The 20,316-nt window shown below is 35.5% G+C and overlaps 1 protein-coding gene across 1 annotated transcript in view; it reads left to right on the top strand.

The window, feature by feature from the left end:
• Positions 1-20,316, top strand: part of ARL15 (ADP ribosylation factor like GTPase 15) — a 496,737-nt gene that overhangs the window by 181,940 nt on the left and 294,481 nt on the right. The window contains 1 exon segment of the mRNA XM_023495746.2: positions 17,818-17,877. Coding sequence (XP_023351514.1) covers positions 17,818-17,877 — 60 coding nt within the window.

Genomic DNA, 20,316 nt, shown 5'->3' with positions numbered 1-20,316 from the left:
TTTTCAGAAATGGTCACAATATGTATTTGTTTTTCTTAATTATACTTAATAATACTTTCCCCTTTTTATTTTTGGGGAGAGGTTATCAATAGTGATATCTTCAACATACATGCCTTTGAAATTGTTTTTAAATGCAAAGAAGAGAACAAAAGGAAATTGAAAAAGAAGCACAGGTAAGCAGCATAGTTTTGAAAGTGATGTATTGAACATACATACACATGTGTATATATGCATATATTTATATTTACATATACATGTACATATGTACACACACATTTTAAAGTATGGTTTATGAAATGGAAACTCACAGATGGATATGCAATCTTTTTGTGTTGTGTGCTATATTTGGAAATGTTCCCCTTTTTTGATAGAGTATTTAAGATCAGAATGAAAAAAAAAAAAAAAGCCTTGAATGCTATTTACCCAGTCAAAGGTAGTGGAGGGAAAAAAAAGAGGCAGGAATCTAGAAAATAGATACATATTCCAAATACTAGATTATTTTCATAAACAATTAAAGACAAAGAACAAAGTAAATTCAACTTCAGTTAAATACTTTGTAATCTTGAAAAATAAAGCAAAATCATGAAGATAGTGGAAAAATTTTGATTACCTACATGATTACAAGAAATCTCAATACAATGAAAACATAAGAAAGATTAAACAAACATTTTGCATATTTTTATAATTATGAATTATAGAATGATTATGTCAAAGTTTGAAAGTATCTGGACTAGATAAAAGCCATAACTACTGTCTCAAATGCTTCACAATAAAGTATAAATAATTAGCAAGGCCCACTATCTGAAAATCCCAAGCCTACCTTTCTCAAATGTTATCATGTATCTATAGTAAAAGATGGGTATTGTATCCAAATATAGATGAAAATATAGACTTGTACAAGTTACCCATGGTTTGAATTAAGTTAAAAAAAAAATAAACCTCAACAACCTCAAAATCCTTTAAAACATACAGTACCCAAAATATCTTCCACATCCCATGAATGGAAATAACAGTACATTATTAATTTGGTAATTATTGAAGAAGCTGCTTCAGATCACCATTGTATTTTTATTACTTTATCATTACAAAACCTTTGACTCAGTCCTGTACTTATGGCTTATTCATCTAGTGAAAGTAAAATAGATCCAAATATAATGAAAATTCTAGAGTAGTTGATGTTTACATGAAAAATAATTTTCTATTTAAACAGGCCAACTGATCTTCACACAATAATGTAAAGATTAATTCATATAAAAATGACATTTTTCATAGATTATTTAAGTCCATTTTGGTTCCACCTAACATTAAATATATTAATATCTCTTCTAAGTAGATGTAAACCTGGCTTCCAGATCAATGAGAGAATAAAACCAAAATATTGTGGTATTTATAGATTGCAACAAACTATATGGCTTCACTGAAAGACATCTTAAATAGTTCCCTAATCTCATGTTATCTTTGTATAATTACATCAGAATGTAATTTTGGAATCAATAATTATAAATCATGAATGTATGGAAAGAAAAACAGAAACTCAAATCTCACTATTTGAGAACATAGTGAATCATTAAAGTGGTAAATATTTCAAGAAGACTGTAGTTGAATACCTTAAAAGACTAATTGATAGTCTGAAATCAAAGCTAAATGTGTAGTCCACAATTAAATCAGTTGACAATTATACAGTATATATCACTGTTCAGCTTTAGAATTGTAAAGTCAACTATAACAAATTTGAAAAGTTTCTTTAAAAAACTCGTACAAACACTATTTCAAAGTCTGATTCTTTTTGTACAGTAAAATAACTATATGGACACATATACATATATTGTATTTAACGTATACTTTAACATATTTAACATGTATTGGTCAACCTGACATCTGGGGGACGGGGTGGGGAGAAGGAGGGGAAAAATTGGAACAAAAGGTTTTGCAGTTGTGAATGCAGAAAAATTATCCATGCATATATCTTGTAAATAAAAAGCTATTTAAAAAAAAAAAAAAAAACTTTATACAAAATTAAGGAACCACATGGCCTGCCCATCTAAGGCAACTATAGAAGATTAACTCTTCTCATCAAAAAGGAAGGAGAGAATTGGTGGATATTAATAGAACATATGACATAGTGGTGAAAAACACACTGAAATGTTGTGGGTATAAGCAAATATTACTACACTAAAAAATAATAAAGTTGCTATCAGTGGAAGTGCAAGTGGAACCTAGAAAATAGGCACAAGATCGATCCAAGAATGGATTCAAAGGGTCATATATATGAAAAACATCCACATGAATTGTAACAAGTTGTTGATCAAATGACTCAGTCTTGAATTGAAGTCCATTTAAAACATAAAAGAATGATAGGGTATTGATTTTTCTCAGGACAGTTTCTATCTGAACTTGATTGAATATAAAATGAAAAAGAATAAGAACAGTAATATGAATGATAATTATAAAACAAACATCCATACTAGTACTTTCAGTTACAAAGAGAGGTATTTCATACATCTCTATACAACAGGCTATAGAATGTTAAGTATACTGGAATAACATGGCAACTTAGACTCAGACCATGTGTATCTAAATTCCATTGAAAAACAAAAACAACTTTTTCTCTCTCTCTCTTTTAATTTCTCCCGTGTTTTTTTTTCCTTGTGCTCAGAATTTTTTCTTCCAACATGATTTATGCAATGTGTATTAAAAATAAACTTACTACAATCAAAAAAGAAAAACATAAGAACAGAAAGATACATAACAATGTGATTTATGTGTTACAAAGCACTCAAGGGATCCTCATAACAGCTCTGTGCAATAGGTAATGCAGTATTCTCATTTTTCAGATAAGGGGAAATGAGGCTCAGAAAGTTTAAGTGACTTGCCTATGATCACCCAGAAAGTGTCAGAGATAGGATTTGAAACCAGGTTTGACAGCAACAATAACAGCAAAACAAATAAGCATGAAGTAAGTCATGCTTTTTATGGCCTATTTTGTCTTTCTTATTTTGTGAAGACTGAGTTAGCACCCTGGATACCTTAGAATCAGCTGGGATCAGGATAAGCAAAAGTCCTTGGTCTTTATTTTTGGTCTTTAGGGGTAGAAGTGAATTAGATGGACGCAAGATCTCCATGACCTCCTTCTTCCTTATCCACCACCAAAAAGTGACTCTGGCTTGTCTTACTCCACTCCCTAATCCTTCCCACAATTCTCTGTATACATTAAAAGATTGAACCAGCACAGAATAGTGGGAAGGGCCATTTTTCAAGCATATGCTAATAGAGTATTGTCCAGTTGGTAATTAGCCTTAAGTGCGCGGTTGTCCAAACTCAGTGTATCAATTCAGAGTTTCAGCACTTTACATCTCCTGCTTTCTTTTGTTTTAGAACACAGGTGGTCACGCTATCCCTGACTGCTCAGGGAGGTAAGAACCCCAAAAAGGAGGTGATCATGCCCTCCCTGACTTGTCAGGAAAGGAGATGAAAACGCCAAAAAGGAGATGATCATGCCTCTCCCTGCCTCCTTCCTTCCCCCGCACCCCCCGCACCCCACTCGACTTCTCAGGAAGGGAGTTTCGGGAGAGCACTAAGCACAAAGAAGGAGATGATCTGAGACATCTCAGGAAGGGAGATGAAAAGCACCAAAGGGAAGCAGGGATTGCTAGCGGGTTTCTGGGCTGAAGGGTCTTATTAGAAACAGGTATGCACAAATCCATCAGCATGGGAGATATTACACAAGCACACAGCAATAATGCACAGACTATTAGTGGTGTCTCTCCCCACAGCCAGTGCAGGCTCGATGTGGTGTAACAAACATGAATTGTACATGTAAGTAGTGGTATAACAAACAATATAAATCAACATGGTGTTGTAAAAGATTTCCAGAGGTCCTAGAAGTAGGGTCTGTAAACAACAGTCACACATACACCTTCTTCAGCAGCCAAGAGATAGATTCAAAACCAATCTATTGTCCTTTGCTTTATGTGTCAGGAAATCCAATGATCCCCACAAGTTTTTGAAGTCCTGCAACAGTCTTTTTATGTGTTAGGGAATCCAATGATTCCTGTAGATTTTGAAGTCCTTCAACAGTCTTATCATTTCTCAGAGAATCCAATGATTCCTGAGGGTTTTCAAGTCCTACAACAGTCTTATCATTTCTCAGAGAATCCAATGATTCCTGAGGGTTTTCAAGTCCAACAATTATTGATGTACATGAATCAAATGCCATAATTGCCATGCTCTTTCAGTGGTGGGCACAGTCAGCGATGGAAGCACCCGATGTTTCTTGGATCTTCTTCGTTTCAAGGGTCTGCTCCGTCTCTCTCTGATGGACAATATGGCTCGGTGGCACCCATCTGATTCCTTCTCCATCTGTAGAGATACAAGCAAACCCTCTCCCCCAAGCAGTTAGTCTATCTGGTTCCTTCCATTCATCACTTTCTGGGTCTCTTCACATCACCTGGAGATTATCTAAATAGAGTGATGCTGCTTGCACTGGACACTGCCCTTCCAGGTTTTATAACCTGTCTGCCAGAGCCAGTACATCTTTGTCAAAAATCAAGAAGTTAATAGTAGAAAGAGCTAGATTTAGAAGTTCTCTAGGGTTACCTGTGGCTCCCCCTTTCTTTTGTTTTTGGAGGAGCATCTTAATGTCTCTGTTTCTCCTGTCTACTATTGCCTGTCCTTGAGGATTAAAAGGCATGCCAGTGGTGTGTAAAATCTTATACTGTGCACAAAAGTGTGCAAAATGTTTAGAAGTATATTATCTGTTTTTATTGCTTGTGGCACATCCATAATTGCAAATGCTTGTATAAGGAATTCAGTGACCATTCGGGTTGTCTCTTTTGCTGCCTGTATTGCAAAAGTGAATCCTGAAAAGGTGTCTACCACAACATGGATAAAAGACAGACAACCAAAAGATTTATAATGGGTCACATCCATTTGCCAAATTTCACTGTGTCTCAAGCCACGAGGGTTCTTCCCTGGAGGGAGTGTAAGAGCTTGGAAAGGAAGGCAAGCTGTACAGGCTTTTACTATGCTCTTAGCTTCCTCTCTTAGTGTTCCAAATTGTAAGCATAAAGCTTGAGCAGCCTGATGATATTTAAAATAAGATTCTTGGACTTCTTGAAATAAAGGAGTATTGGCCAGCATTGTTAGAAGGCTATCTGTCTTTGAATTGCCATCAAAAATAGGACCTGGAAGTCTACTATGAGAGTGGACATGTAAGATATAAATCTTACCTGCATGCTTTCTCACTTTCTCTTGAAGTTCCTTAAAGAGCTGATATATATTAGAGGCAACAAATTTTATTTGGGTTGTGGCAATTCTTCGTACCATACCTACTGAATAGGCCAAATCAGATATTATATTTATATCTCCTGGATTAAGAAGTAAGAGCTAACATGATTGCATACAACTCATTTTACTGAGTGGACTGAAAAGAAGTCTGACTACTCTATAGTTAAGTCATGAGAGTATACAACACAAATGTTATATTTGGATGCATCTGTAAAGATGGTCCTTTAAGGGAAACCTTAGAATCCTTTTCCTCAAGAATCCATTGCCAATTATGTAATAGTCTGGTTTTCTTTAATGGAGACCCATGTGTAAAATTTGGAGCCATGGCTAATAAAATTTGCCACTCTGGGATGGTTTCAAACATATATTAATTTGTGCATTAGTATAAAAAGTGTATCTCTTGTCAGGTCTTATCCTAGATAATTGTACTGCTCGCTTAATGGCCTTTAATAAAATTCTAGCCACAAGCACTGGGTAAGGAGTAAGGCTTTGTTCTGGTTGTTCTGGGAGGTTCACCCACTCTATCGCACTGTCTCCTTGATGAAGGACTGCTGTGGGTGCCTCTTGTGTAGCAAAAACTGATATTTCCAAGGGTTTTTGAGTGACTCTTTCAACCACATTGGATAAAGCTAGTTCTACTTCTCTCAAAGCTTCTTGAGCTTCTTTTGTAAGTTGGCGTGGTGAGTTTAAAGCACTGTCTCCCCTTAAAATGTCATATAATGATTGCAATTGATAGGTAGTCAAGCCTAACACGGGATACATCCATTGGATATCTCCTATCAATTTCTGAAAGTCATTTAAGGTGTTGAGCTTCTCTGTTCTTAAGGAAAGTTTTTGTACTCTAAGCACCTTAGGGTATACTTCATATCCTAAATATTGAAAAGGAGTGTGCCTTAGAATTTTTTCTGGAGCTATGTGCAATTTGTACTTCCTTAGTGTTTCTGTGGTTTTTTGTAGACATGCTTCTAACATTTGTTCCTCAGGTGCACACCCCAAGATATCATCCATATAATGTTATAACATAACTTTTGGATATGCTTTTCTTAATGGAATAAGAGCAGCAGCAATATACATTTGACACATAGTAGGGCTGTTTTTCATTCCCTGTGGCAAAACTGTCCATTCATATTTTTTATAAGGTCAGCTAAGTTAACACTGGGCACTGAAAAGGCAAATCTTTTCATATCCTCCTTATCCAGAGGGATAGAATAGAAACAAGCCTTAATGTCTGTAACCCAAAGAGGCCATTCTCTAGGCAATTGAGTAGGGGATGGAAGTCCAGGCTGAAGAGTTCCCATAGTTTCCATCTGTTCATTTACTTTTCTTAAATCAGTCAACATCCTCCATTTTCCAGATTTCTTTCTTACAACAAATACTAGGGAATTCCAAGGACTTAGGGAAGGTTGTAAGTGTCCTTGGTCAAGTTGCTCCTGTGCTATATCTAATAAGGCCTGAATTTTATTGCTACCTAAGGGCACTGTTCTATCCATACTGGTGTATCAGTTTTCCATTGGATAGGAACAGGTGAAAGTGTTGGTAGGTCTTCAACAGCAACCCTGCCTAAAAAAACCGAAGTACTCATTTTTAACCCTAATTGTTGTAAAACGTCTCTTCCCCACAGATTGATGGGGAGTTTTTCAACTATAAAAGGAGTAAAAACCCCTGTTTTGCCTTCAAAAGTCCATCTCATAGGGGTAGCACTAACTTCAGCTGCTATTGATCCTCCTATGCTAGACATGTAGGTGTCTGCCTGAATCTCTGGCCAGTGACTGGGCCAGTTGGCACCTCTAATGACTATACGATTTGCACCTGTGCCTACCAGGCCTTCCAGTGGTAGGCCATTTATATAGATCGTGAGCATAGGTCTGTCAGCTGTTACAGCTTCTGTCCAGTATATTCCAGGATTTTGTTGCTTGGAGTCAGAATCTGGGCGACTATCACCAGATTGCTTATTAGGAGTCTGTATCAATAAACCTGATGCTACTATTTCTCCTGGTTGATAAGTCACACATTGTCTACTTGTGTTAGTGACTGGGATATATGTACACATTCCCCAGTTTCCCACATTGTTGTATGGATGGACACTGTTTTGTAAGTGCTCTCAGGAGGTGAAATGGTCAAGACTACTGTGTCTGGAGGCAAGGGAGCTAAAGGCTGGAAAGGATTAGATTTCACCTCTTTGGGGGGTATCTCAGTAGTCCTAGCTGCATATAACTCTATTCTCCCCAATTGTAATCCCTTTCTCCCATCAGATTGCTTCCTGGCTGATTGATCATGTCTGGGTACTGAACTTTTAGGCACTTTCTGGGCATAACATTGGCTGCCATCATGCCCCAAGTATTTTTTGCCTTGGCCTCTGGGGCTGGGTCCCTCATCCCGTTTCCCTGAAGCAGTCTACATTCTGATGCCCAATGGAAGCCTCTGTTGCATTTTGGACATGGGGTATTGAGTCTTGCTCTCCCACTCTCTTTTCTCTGTCTCTCTGCCAACATTGAGCTTTCAGATGCCCTACTTTACCACATTGAAAGCATTGACAAGTCTTTCTGGAATTCCCTTGCCAAAAGGGACCCTATCTTCCCCTGTTCAGATATTGGGAAGTCTGCATCATAGCTTGGCTATAAAAGGTATTTGTGCTCACTGAGGCACAGCATCTTATGATCTCCTCTATAGGAGCATCATTGCGTAGTCCTAGTATAATTCTTCTACAAACCTCATTAGTATTTTCCTTAGCAAGTTGCCTTATCATAATGTCTGTTACTGTATTTTCACCATTAGTTCGTTGACAGCTGTCTGCAAACGTCCCAGAAAATCGGCAAAGGGTTCATTTGGCCCTTATATAATTTTTGTGAAGGCTTCACCCTTGTCGTTTTTACTGGGGAGAAAAGCCCATGCTTTGATAGCAGCAGCAGCAATTTGCTCATATGCTGCTATGGGGTAATTAATCTGTACTGAAATGTCTACATAAGAACCTACACTTGTTAATTGGTCATAGGTGATTGGAGTATGAACTCCACTTTGACTGTTTGGTTGGGTTTCTATCCTACAGAGCTCACTATATTCAGAAAGCCACAACAAGTTTTGTCCAGGTTCTAAGAATGTCCTTGCTATAGATTTCCAGTCCCTAGGGGTTAAGACTTCATAAGTCAAATTCTGTAATACCATCTTAACATAAGTTGATGTAGCCTCATAAAAACTGCAAGTCTTTTTCAGGTCTTTGAGGATTTCTATATCAAAAGGAGTATATCTTTTACTTTCTTGACCTGAAGAGTTAAACTGTTGAATCACAGGATACATTCCTTTTTTCAAATCGGCTAAATCCTGCCTTTCTTATGTTCGTTTAAGTACTGTCTTTTGCAATTTAGTCATAGGAGGGGATGATTGCTGGGGGGTGGGCGGGAGGAGAGGAGGGGAGGAACTGGTGGTGTCACCGCCCCTCCCACTACTCCTCCTCCCTCCATCCTGAAAGGTGAAGTTGATGGGGGCGTGTCAAGAACCAGTTCAGATTTAAGTGGGGTTGAAGCTGCCTTCTGAGAGGGAGAATCACCAGCCTTTCACCACTTGTCCTTCAACTTCACTTAACTCCTCATGCCCTCTGGTGATATTGCCATTAATCTGTTCTTTGTCTTCCTCTTTTTCCTCACACTTCCTCATCTAGCTGTTCTTAAAACTTTTCTTTTTTGTAGAACTTGCAGGATTCCTTAAGGCCAATTGTATTGTGTTGTATATATAAAATGTTTCCTTGGAAATTGAATCAGGACCTTTATCATTGTAGTATTCACGTAATTGATCTCCTACTAGTTTACAATTATCTGTTCCTACATCTTCTTCCTTTAAGAACAAAGGGAACATGCATTCTAATGTACCCAAATGTCTAGTGATCTGCACCCAAGTTACAATTAAGCCTTGTCCCTTGATCAACTTAAGTATGCTTTCTATAATGCCCCCTCAGGATGAGGGTGGGGTGGGGCTGAAGATAGGGGAGAATCTTTTCCTAATATCTGCCCCATTTCAGCTAGAAAAGGTTACTAGTTTAGCCTTTAACAAAGTAAGTTCCCTGTTTGTCTATTAAAATACTCGCCCTATTTCCTGGTCACTGGGGATTTCTTCAGTGAAATTAGATTCCTTGGTCCACACGTTGGGTACCAAATGTGAAAACCGAGTTAGCACCCTGGATACCTTAGACTCAGCTGTAGTCAGGGTAAACAAAAGTCCTTGGTCTTTATTCTTGGTCTTTAGGGGTAAAAGTGAACAGGATGGAGGCAGGATCTCCACAACCTTCCTTCTCTTGTCTCCCACCCATAAGTGACTCTGGTTTGTCTTACTCCACCCTCTAATCCTTCCCACAGTTCTCTGCATACACCAAAAGATTGAACCAGTACAGAATAGTGGGAAAGGGCCATTTTCTAAGCATATGCTAATAGAGTATTATCCAATCAGTAATTAGCTTTAAGTGCATGGTTGTCCAAACTCAGTGCATCAACTCAGCGTTTCAGCCCTTTACATTGTCTGACTTTCTAAATATCTGTTAAATAGGGAAAACATAAGTTGTTCCAGGAGAACTTTTTTACTGGTCAAAGTCTATTTATGCTTTAATATATATATATGCTTAAACTAATATAAACAAATATATAATATATATTTGGAGAATACGTCTTCCAAGGTTTCTTCTTTCCTGCAAGGAAAACAGAAGCTATAAGGGCTCTTTGATGTAGCAACTTGAGGTATTACAAAAATTGTAACTATATAATTTTTACTGAGGCTGCTAGGTAACTCAGTGGATAGAATGTTGGACTTGGAATTTGGAAGATTCCAATTCAAATTCTACCACAGGCTCTTTTTAGTTGTGTGACTGGGTAAATCACACAATCTTGCTCAGCTTCTTTTTCCTTATCTCCAAAATGGTCAAAATAATTATCTTTATTCCATAGAATTATTGCCAAGATCAAGTGAGATAACATATAAAATATTTTGCCAGTCTTAAAGCATTATTAATTAATTGGTTCCCAATTTAGTATTCTTTGAAATATTCAATCTCATTCTTTTATCTTCAAATCTTTCTCTCCCACCATCCCTACCTGAATATCATATTGCCTTCTAAACAGCAGGAAGCTTTATACCCTTTACAATGTCAACAGGGAGATCACATTCTCATATGCCAGCATAGTCTGCTGGATTTTGCTTTTTGTATTTATGGTTGTATGAAATTAACTTGTAAATATGTTCTTTCAGAAGATAACTGAACTGATATTTCTCTTTTCCTTGGATTAGAATAGAGGATAGAGGAAGGCCTAGGCAAATAGTCTCATTGTATACAGCAATTTGTACCTTTACCAGGTAGAATCATTTGATGGTTTTTCTGAGTCTTTTGAAGTTTTCCTAGTCAACCTATTGGCACTCAGGCACATATGAAAGGCAGAAATGGCTATAAAAGGAAGAGTTGGCTTTGACTACTATATTCTTTTTTCTATTTCTTTTTTTTTCTTTTTGTATCAGTGGAGTGAATAGGAAACAGGAAAGCATGCCATGCTTGTGTCTGCCAGCAGAAAGGCAGAGACTGGTATTCCACTAATTATCCAATATACACCTGATCCTTTGATGCTTTGTCTTTTGTTTCTTTGATGGATCTGTTATTTCATCTACTTCCTCCATATGAAGGAATACTCCCTCCATAAATATAGATTAGAACCCCTCTTTGCCTTCTCATCTTTATCCATGTTTTCCTATGAATACTCTATAGAGAATCCATCCAATTATCCAAATTTTGTTGGGTCAGTTCCCAGAGTTGGAGAGGTGCTCAGTCTTTCTTGCCCATTCCTCAAAATTTAGCCTTAATGCTCTTTAACTAAATAGTTGTGTGTATTTGAATGTGAAAGCAAAACTCACTGTACAACTAATTTTCAAGTGAGTTCTATTGTAGAGATGAGTTGCTGTAGAGATGAATTGTAGCCAACCAGATCTTCACTAGGTATCAATATAAGGACTGAGAAGTACTCCTCACGTGAAGAAGGTATCATTTTTTGTTGTTGTTCTATCTCCCCTGTATTAATGTGAGTACCCATTTCTTTGTGAGTATCATAGACAGCATCTTTGGCAGCAATATGATTTGAAGTAGGATTTATTTCTGCTTATGTTGGTCCCCAGTTCTTGGAAAGAGGTGGGCATGGAAAGGGATGTACAATCTTTTGCAGAAATTTTGTAAAGGAAGAAAAAATACCTGATGTATTTTTAACAGGCCAGTTTTTGAGACTATAAGCAAAGATTCTCTAAAGATAACAGTTATCTCTTACAAATAAAAAAAAAATTACAGCAAACAAGACTTCATACAGAAATTTCTTCTGCTTGGGTTAAAGCTTGTCCAAAATGTCATTTTGAACTTGTAGTTTCCGTGTGCAAGAAGCAATAATAGTAATGAGTATCAGCAAAAGTAATAACTTTGCCTTGATCCTGTATTTCACTCTCTTGTATTTATTTTGTATTCCATCTACATATTAGTTCCTCTAATAAAATGCTATTCCTCTAGAGTAAGGACAGAAAATACAAATTCTTGGTATTTCTAATACCTAGAACAGGACCTAGCATAGAGCAGGTACTCTAAAAACAATAATAATAGTACTAGTATTTATACAGTGCTTTAAAGTTTGTAAAGTTCTTTACCAGTATCTCATTTGGTTCTCACATCAATTCTGGGAGATAAGTATTATTATTTTCCCTATTTTATAAATGAAGATGTTGAATCAAACAGAAAGTAAGTGTCTTGCCCAAGATCACACAGTTAGTGAATGTCTGAGTCAGATTTTGTGTCAGGTCTTTCTAACTTCAGGTTCAGCACTCAATCCACTCTATCCCCTATCTCTTTACTATTCAGATCATTTTTGTAAAGGCTTATAGATTCATGATTATCTGTTTGATGAACTGGATCCATGAAAATACAACATTTAATAAAATAATCTTAAAAGGGGAAAAACTGTTTCAGAGAAACAGTCTGAAAAATGAGTGATCTGTTCCTGACTTGGTAGACATATGGTCACAGCAATCTAGGACAATGGCCGTTGAGCTGAGCTGGATATGAATGCTAAGAGAGATGCAAAAGCAGGAGGCTTGGGGAGAGTGCAAATGATTGCTTAGCTAGGGGTACTCTGCTGCATGTCATAGACTTGGTAATATATGACTATATTGTCCTTTTTTTTTTTTTCTATAGAGAGTGATTAAGCTAATTTCTTTTCCATTGCTTTTCCATTTTATTTCATTAAGGAAATAGACTCATGATAAAGTGGAAAGAATGTTGGACTTAAAATTAAGAAAAAACTGGGCTTGAATCCCACCTCTGTACTTTACGAACTCTGAGATCAAAGGAAAGTCATGTAACCTCTCTGAGCCTTGATGTCCCCATTTGTGAAGTAGGGGTGATAATAATTATTACCTACTTCACACAGATGTGGTAGGAATTAAATAAGAGAATATGTAAAGCACTTTGCAAACATTAAAGTACTCTAAATAATTAGATGTTATGAGGATTGTGTATATATTTAGAGGCCACTGTCTGATCTTTGAAAGATTGTGAAGATTGGGAAATGTTAGTTTTTAAAAAAAGAAGAGTTTGTAAATTTTACACTTAAGTTTACTTGTATTTCTGGAAGAATTCTTGAATGTATTAATAAAGAAATGATTAATGAATATCTGTAAAAGGAGACAATAATCAAAAGAGCTATCAGCTAACATTCCTAGGAATAGGTGATGTCAGTCTAACTTTATTTCCTTTTTGGATAAGATTAATGGGGTTATAATAGGTTAAGTAAATGTTGTTGATCTATGGTTATTTAGATTTTACTGGAGCATTTGACAATGTTTTTTTTTTACTGTTGTTGTGGACCAGACAGAGAGATGTTGAATAGACATCTAACAATAGTTAGATGGCTTGAACCAAAGAATAATCATTAAATGTTCAAAGACACTTTGTAGGAGGGTCTCTGGTACGAATGCTTTAGGGATCTATTTTCAGTTAACTCTGACCTTTAACATTTTTTCAGTGCCTTATGTAAGGAATAGGTGGTATATTATTAAATTTGTAGATGACCCAAAATTTGGAATGATAGCTAATGCTAAGAAGTAATGTGCCCTAGTGGCTATGGATTTGGAATCAGAAAGACCAGATTTAATAGGGCTTGCATACTATTTTTGACATTTGTTGGAGAATCATGGGCAAATCATTTAACGTTTCTGGATCTGTTTTTGTATCCAAAAAATGGACATCATAATATCTACATCTATATCATAATATCTATAATACCTTATGACAAGGCTGTTGAGAGATATTAAATAATATCTATATAGCACTTTGCAGATTTTAAAGTGCTACATAAAGGTCAATTATTGTTATTGTTGTGAATATAATGTTAAGTATTTTTGTCACTTAGACAATAGAATCAATAGAACATTGAATTTGGAATTTGCATTTTTTCAAGCTACTTAGTAGTTGCTGACCTTGGTCAAATTAATTAGCCACTCCCAGCCTTTCCTTCCTCAGTTGTAAAAAAGTCAATAGCCTTTTCTCATTTTAGTATTGTGAGGAATGTGTGAAATCATATATGTAAAGTGCTGTGTAAACTTTATAGTAATTATATTATCAGTAATGATGGTGATGTTGATAATGATGATAATGCTAAATGACAGGATCTAAGAAGTCTTAACAGTAGAGCATAATGGGCTAAATTAAATAAGTTGAAATTTAATAGAGGTTCTCTCCTTCCCCCATGTAATGTCTTATGTTTGTATTTTTTTAAAAAAGCATTCATTTAAGAACAGGATGTCTGGTTGTCTTGGTTCAGATCTTTAATCCCATCTATTTTTGGAAGGTTTCTTGAAATTGTATCATCTGACTTACAGTGGTCTAAACTGATTAAGTGTCCAAAATAAGTGTGGCATTAATATGTTGATCCTCCAGGGGAGGCAGGCATTACTTTGCCCATGGATGGATTAAAACTTCCATGACAGTGAGTAGTGTGATTGATGCTATTCTACCCGAAATATTAGTGGCAAAAAAAGAGGTTTTATTGGCACTGAGAGGTCAGTTTTGCTAGGAAAACTGGCTTCCGAGTGGCAAAGTCCTGTTAGAGAAATGGAGGCTGGCACTGAGAAGAGAATATCTTCACAATGGGCAGGAGTCCTGGCAGCTATGCCAAGGAACAAAGCAAACTACTTAGGAATGCTGCAAAAATATGAAATTTAAAATTGCTTTTATAGCCATCTGAGGCTCAGGTTTCAAGCCAATGTTCCCCTATAGCCCTAGATACTTTTCAATATCAGGTCCAGATCTCCAATTGAATGAAAATTACTTTGAAGGCTTTTCCCCAGAATTTGAATGAGGATATGGCTATTCAAAAGATCAGTTGGGAAGAGGGGGAATTTGCCTTAGAAAAACCCAAACTTCTCCTAGACTTCTAGAGACTGGGAGGCTGGAATCTCCTTTCTTTTACAGATCAAAAGGGGACACAATTAGTGATAATTAGTGATAATTTTACAGATTAAAGAGGACAGTTTCACCCACCTACCCCCATGATGCTGCTCATGAATAACTCCTGCATTTCAAACCTCAGCAAGATAGGGAAATCCAGTCTTCAAAAAATGAAACAAAATATAATAGAAAACCAACTACAAGATGGGAGAAGCAAGGTTAAAATAACTTTGTTTAAAAAAAGATCTGGGTGTTGTACATTGAAAGCTCATTATGATGCTAGTATATGATATGGCAGCCAATGAATCTAATTCCACCTTAGACTTCCTTGATAAGCCTCATATCTGGTGCTATAAAGGTAATAGTGCTACTTTCTATTGTGTTAGTCAGAAAACATCTGGAGTATTGTATAGGTTCTGGCAACAACATTTTAGGGAGGACATTGACAAACTAGGGAGTGTTCAAAGGAGGGCAGCCAGACTAGAAGAGATCATTTCCTATAAAGATCAGTTAAAGGAATTGAGAACAGAACTAGAAATGAAGACTTTGGACATAGTTGATTGAGTAAATGAATGAGTGGACAAGTATTTATCCTGCACCAAATTTGTGTCAAGCATTGTGCTAGTTTCTGAGGATGCATATACAAATGAGATTTTTTTGCCTTTAATTCTAATAGGATAAAGCAACCTAAAAAGAGAGAAGGGAATTTACATTTGGTTAGTTACAAGGCTTGTGAATGGAGCCTTTGGAAAATAGATTGCCTCAGGCTTTTCCAAAGCCATGGTATTAGCATTACTTATTCTGAAACTACTAGAGGTAGAAATTGTGGGTGGGTAAGGATAGGATTTGACAAGGATGGTCAAAAGGCAGATAATTATATTATATTTGGGTTTACCCAGCATGGGCCTTTTGCATAATTGCTGACTTTGATGTTAAGTATGGACTTTAACCAGCCAGTTGTAATGGGTTAGATGAATTTTTGCTTACCTAGCTATCTGTCCAGAGCAGCCCCAGGGTAGAGGTCTCAGTGAATTGCTCCAGGATGGTGGGGCAGGGATATGCTTCACAATCAGCTAGAAATTGCATTAAATGGAGGCAGTGGCAACATTCTTGTGTTGTGTAGACCCTAGTGGTCTTGGGTCTGGCTGGATGTAATTTGAAACATAGTCTGTAGCTGGCTAGATAGAGTGGATTTGGTGAGTAATCTTTCAAATATTTTGGGGAGTGGAGAGGAAAGCGTATTGGATCTGCAGTTGGAAGATTTCAGTTCAAATCCTAGTTCATTAACTGTCTGAGCTTCATATTCATCTGCAATGATGGGGTTGATTAGATGGTTTTAAAGTCTCTTTAAGCTCTGTGAGCCTTTTTTAGAGGGCTGTAACATGGAAGAGGGATTATATTTGTTCTGCTTGGCCTTAGAGGGCAGAACTATGGGCAGTGTGTTGAAATTTCAAAGAGACTTGAATTTGGACTTTATGTAAGGAAAAATTCCTTCCAATAAGAACTATCTTGATATGGAATTAGCTGCCCTAGGAATGAATACTTTCACCCTTTTCCCTGGAGATCTTCTAGCAAAGGCTGAATTACTATGTGTTGGGTGTTGTAGAAGGAATTCTCACTCAAATTATTGAGTGTTCTCATTGATCTCTGGAATTTCATCTAACTCTGAGATTTTGTATATTGTTCTTGGAATCAATGAAATTAATTGAAGGGGAAAGGACACTTAAAGAACTTCACCATCCTTAGAGTCTCCTTTTATTTGATTTTCACATGTCATCTTCCATGAAACTCCCATGTTCATTTGGGAAGGAAGCTTCTTTCTTCCCCCCTTCTCTCCTTCCTCCCCTTGTTCCCTCCTTTCCTCCTTCCTTCTTTCCTTCCTTTTCCTCTCTTCCTCCCTCCCTCCTTCATTTTTTCTTACCTCCTTTCTTCCCTCCATCTAACACCCTGGTGTGGTAAGTAGGTAGATTTAGGCTTTGGTATTTCCTCCAGGCTAATTTCCATGCCAGCAAAAATACTGGCACTTGCCAGTAAGATTGCCAAAAGATTGGCACTTGCTTTCCATGACTTCCCTTACCCCTGGAGATGCTCGCCAGTGTATGCTCTAGCACATTAGCCATATCGTCATTTCTTATTTCTATTTATTTTTCTCTCTCAAACTTCTGTCATTATTCCTATCATTAGCCATATGAGTTGGCTCCAATTTCAACTTTCAGAATAGATAATAATAGTATATACTTCAGAGATTATTAGCAAAGTTACCTTACCTATAGTTTCATACCCTAAACACAAGTGATTTGTCATTTTCAACTTATATATTATTTCTACTGATACTCGAAAAAAGGAAAGTTTTTTATGAGTCATTATTTTTCTTTCAACAATTATTTTAGGTTCCTCTTTCCATGTGCCAGAGCATAAAAGAAGTAGAGGAAACAGTTGCTTTTGTTGAGATGTTAAAATTTAGTTAAGTTTGCAAAACAAACATAATTAGAGAAAAACTATCAATCATCAAATAAATGTAAGATATGGTATGAAACTATGTAGATTCGCCCTGAGAAGAAGCAGACTAAAAAGTGCATCCACTGATAGCAAATCTCAAGTACTTAAATACTCAAACAAAAGAACATTCAATTGTTTTTTATGGGAGTATAATATCCTTAATTAATGTATGGCCTTGCTATTGTATCAAATGCTTTTCCATCTTCCCCCAGCCACCAGACTCTTCCCTTCTAGATTACTTTCAGTTTATACCTAATAACTATGAGAAAACTATGAGAAAAAAAAAAGCAATATTATATATATATTAGCATAGAGCTAGTATATATTTAAATAACAATTGGACAAATCATAAGTCTTTTGAAAAACTATGTCATATTTTTGCTACAATAAGCATTTATGTTTGAAAAATGAACAAGTTGAAGTTTTAGGTAATTTTTTGTGATGTGAATTTTTTTTTATGAAAATATTTATTTCTTGTGAGTATATAAGAAGTGTATTTTAGGTCATCTTTCTTCATTAAAGAATCTAATAGAATGTATATTATGAATGAAATTATGATTACATATATTTTTTCATTTTAGGTTTTAGCATAAAAGCAGTTCCATTCCAGAACGCCATCTTGAATGTAAAAGAACTTGGAGGTAAAACCCTTTAAAATTATTTATATGTCTTATTAGAAATTTTATTCTGATTTTATCTGTGGGAATTTATTATATAGTATTAGAATGAGAATAACTTGCCATTTCAGCACTTTGACTTTCTACTTGAAAATATATTTCTTAGTGTTTGCTTTATTAATGTTCTGAAACTTGTTTAAAAAAACTGCTAAATATTATGACTAATGTTTAGGTCTTTGCAAGGCAAACTAATTGTATAATAAATATAGCTTTTATTAGATTAAAAGTTCTTGGATGACATTTATTCTAATCACTACCATCATTGCTAACATTTCTGTAGTCATTTTAAATTTTGCTACTAAATGACTAAGACTGGATTTGAACTTAGATCTTCCCGATTCCAGCTGCAATGCTCTATCAACTACACCACCAAGCCATCTATAATTATAAATAATTATACATTATAATTATAAACCATAAATTATGATTTATAAAATTATAAATATAAATAAAAAATAAATCATATAAATCTATAATTATAAATAAATTATAAAATTATAAATGGTAGATAAGTACATTTGTAGGCTATACAAAAACCCATTTATTACTCTATTCTCCTAATTTCTCTGTTTTAGAACTTTTAAAAAGCTTTTATATACAAACCATTACCTTACCTAAGATAAGTAACCTTGTAAAGCAATATTTTAAATCAGTTCAGTAAATCTTAATTTTCATATAGCAAAGAAAATGAAACATTCTTGAGTTGTCCTATAGGGTATCTTATTTTAATGGTATTCATAAAGTCCTTTCTGGTTTCAAATAGGAAATTTGTTTCCATATTGATGGAAAATTTCAAGTAACTAACTTTACTGGATATGTATTTTTGAATAATTGTCTTCTTAGCATCAATCTAGTACTTCTGCTAGGTTCTTCATTTTCTATGAGGTTCAGTAGTTTTAAAATGTAATTCTTGGTGGGCCTGATTAGTTTATATTTATCTTTCTTCATTCTGAGTTCATGAGTAATTTCTGCTTTTTTTTTTTTTTTATTACTGTAGCAGTTTTTAAAATAAACTACAAATGTAAAGTCTATTTTCCCTTCTTTTTAGATAAAGTTTTTTTCAAAATTTCAACTGTCTTATACTACTTTACTACTTAATGTTCCATCAGGTTATTAGAAATGATGGTGACATTATTGAAATACTTTTGGTATATATATGTTCTGTCTAGAACATGTTTCTGACACAACTCTTTATTTCCAATATCTACAAAAATCCATCTAAGTGAAATACAAGTTTGGACTATTTGTTGAGATTTCATAGTATTTAATGGTAATGCTTTTTGGGGTTGGCTTTTGCTCTGTTTAGGAAGATCTTGGTTCCTACAACTTTCATTCATTTGTCTCATTTCACCACTTGTGACTTGTGAATTTGTCTCATTTCTCCATCTGTTGACACCTATCTGGCACTACGTCTATTATCGTGTGTCAAGGAATTTCTTTTCCTTCAGTTTTCCCTGTAAGATTTCTTTCTATGAAGTTTTTCTCACAGAACCCTATAGATAGCCAATGAGAAAAACAACCAGTGGACTAGTTTTTCTTCCCTCTGGTTACATTTCCCCCTCATATCTATTTTCATTTTTGCCTTTATTTGTGTCATAGTTGTCTAGATGCTACGTAGGTCCATTGGACAGAAGATTGTTGAATTCTTTTGTCTTGAACTAACTACTACTGAGAATATTTCTAGTACTTCATACATGTGAATAATAAATGTTTCTGTCTCTTTCCATCTTATCACCTCTCCATCTGTTTTCAGGTTTCACCTGAAAAAACCCTCCTTTCTCACACTTACCTTTTAATTGCTTTCTTCCTCTTTTTGACATTAACATTTTAACTATATTATAGAGGCAAGTAAAGCAATTGGCATACAGCTGAGTTGAAAGGAATGGCACACACTATGGCATTGTTCTGGTGCTGAACAGTTAGCATTCACAGATATGAGACTATTACTTCTTATTTATTTCAGTTCCTAAATAGATTTCCTTTTGCTGGCTTGGAAACATGTTTGTAATCATGAATTAAGATATGAATGGTTCAATTAGAGAGGTGATAATTTTGTTTCATAATTTATAACCTGACATGAATACAGACATTACATGTTTCTTCCTCTTTAACTTGAAATTAGAATTGGTGGTTTTATTAGGTGCCCATTTTTCATTCTTTACTATTCTATTATGATACGTCAGAGTTCTTTTTCCTTAATTTATTCTGTGGAAGTGTTGTCTGGGCATTTAACATTGGGGGAGTCAATGGGCGTAGTGGAAAGAGAGGGAGAAACAGAAACAGAGACAGAGACAGAGACAGAAAAAAGTTTTTGTCTTTAAAGCTTCCCTGTCTTTGGCTACCACCTATCAGTCAGAAAGAAAAGGCTTCATTAAGATTTTTTTGTTTACTCTTTATTTTATG

Source organism: Sarcophilus harrisii, chromosome 1 (genome assembly GCF_902635505.1).
Source record: "Sarcophilus harrisii chromosome 1, mSarHar1.11, whole genome shotgun sequence".
Classification (NCBI taxonomy): Eukaryota; Metazoa; Chordata; class Mammalia; order Dasyuromorphia; family Dasyuridae; genus Sarcophilus; species Sarcophilus harrisii.
The sequence above is the reverse complement of the archived record's forward strand: the minus strand, read 5'-3'. Positions and strand labels throughout refer to the sequence as shown.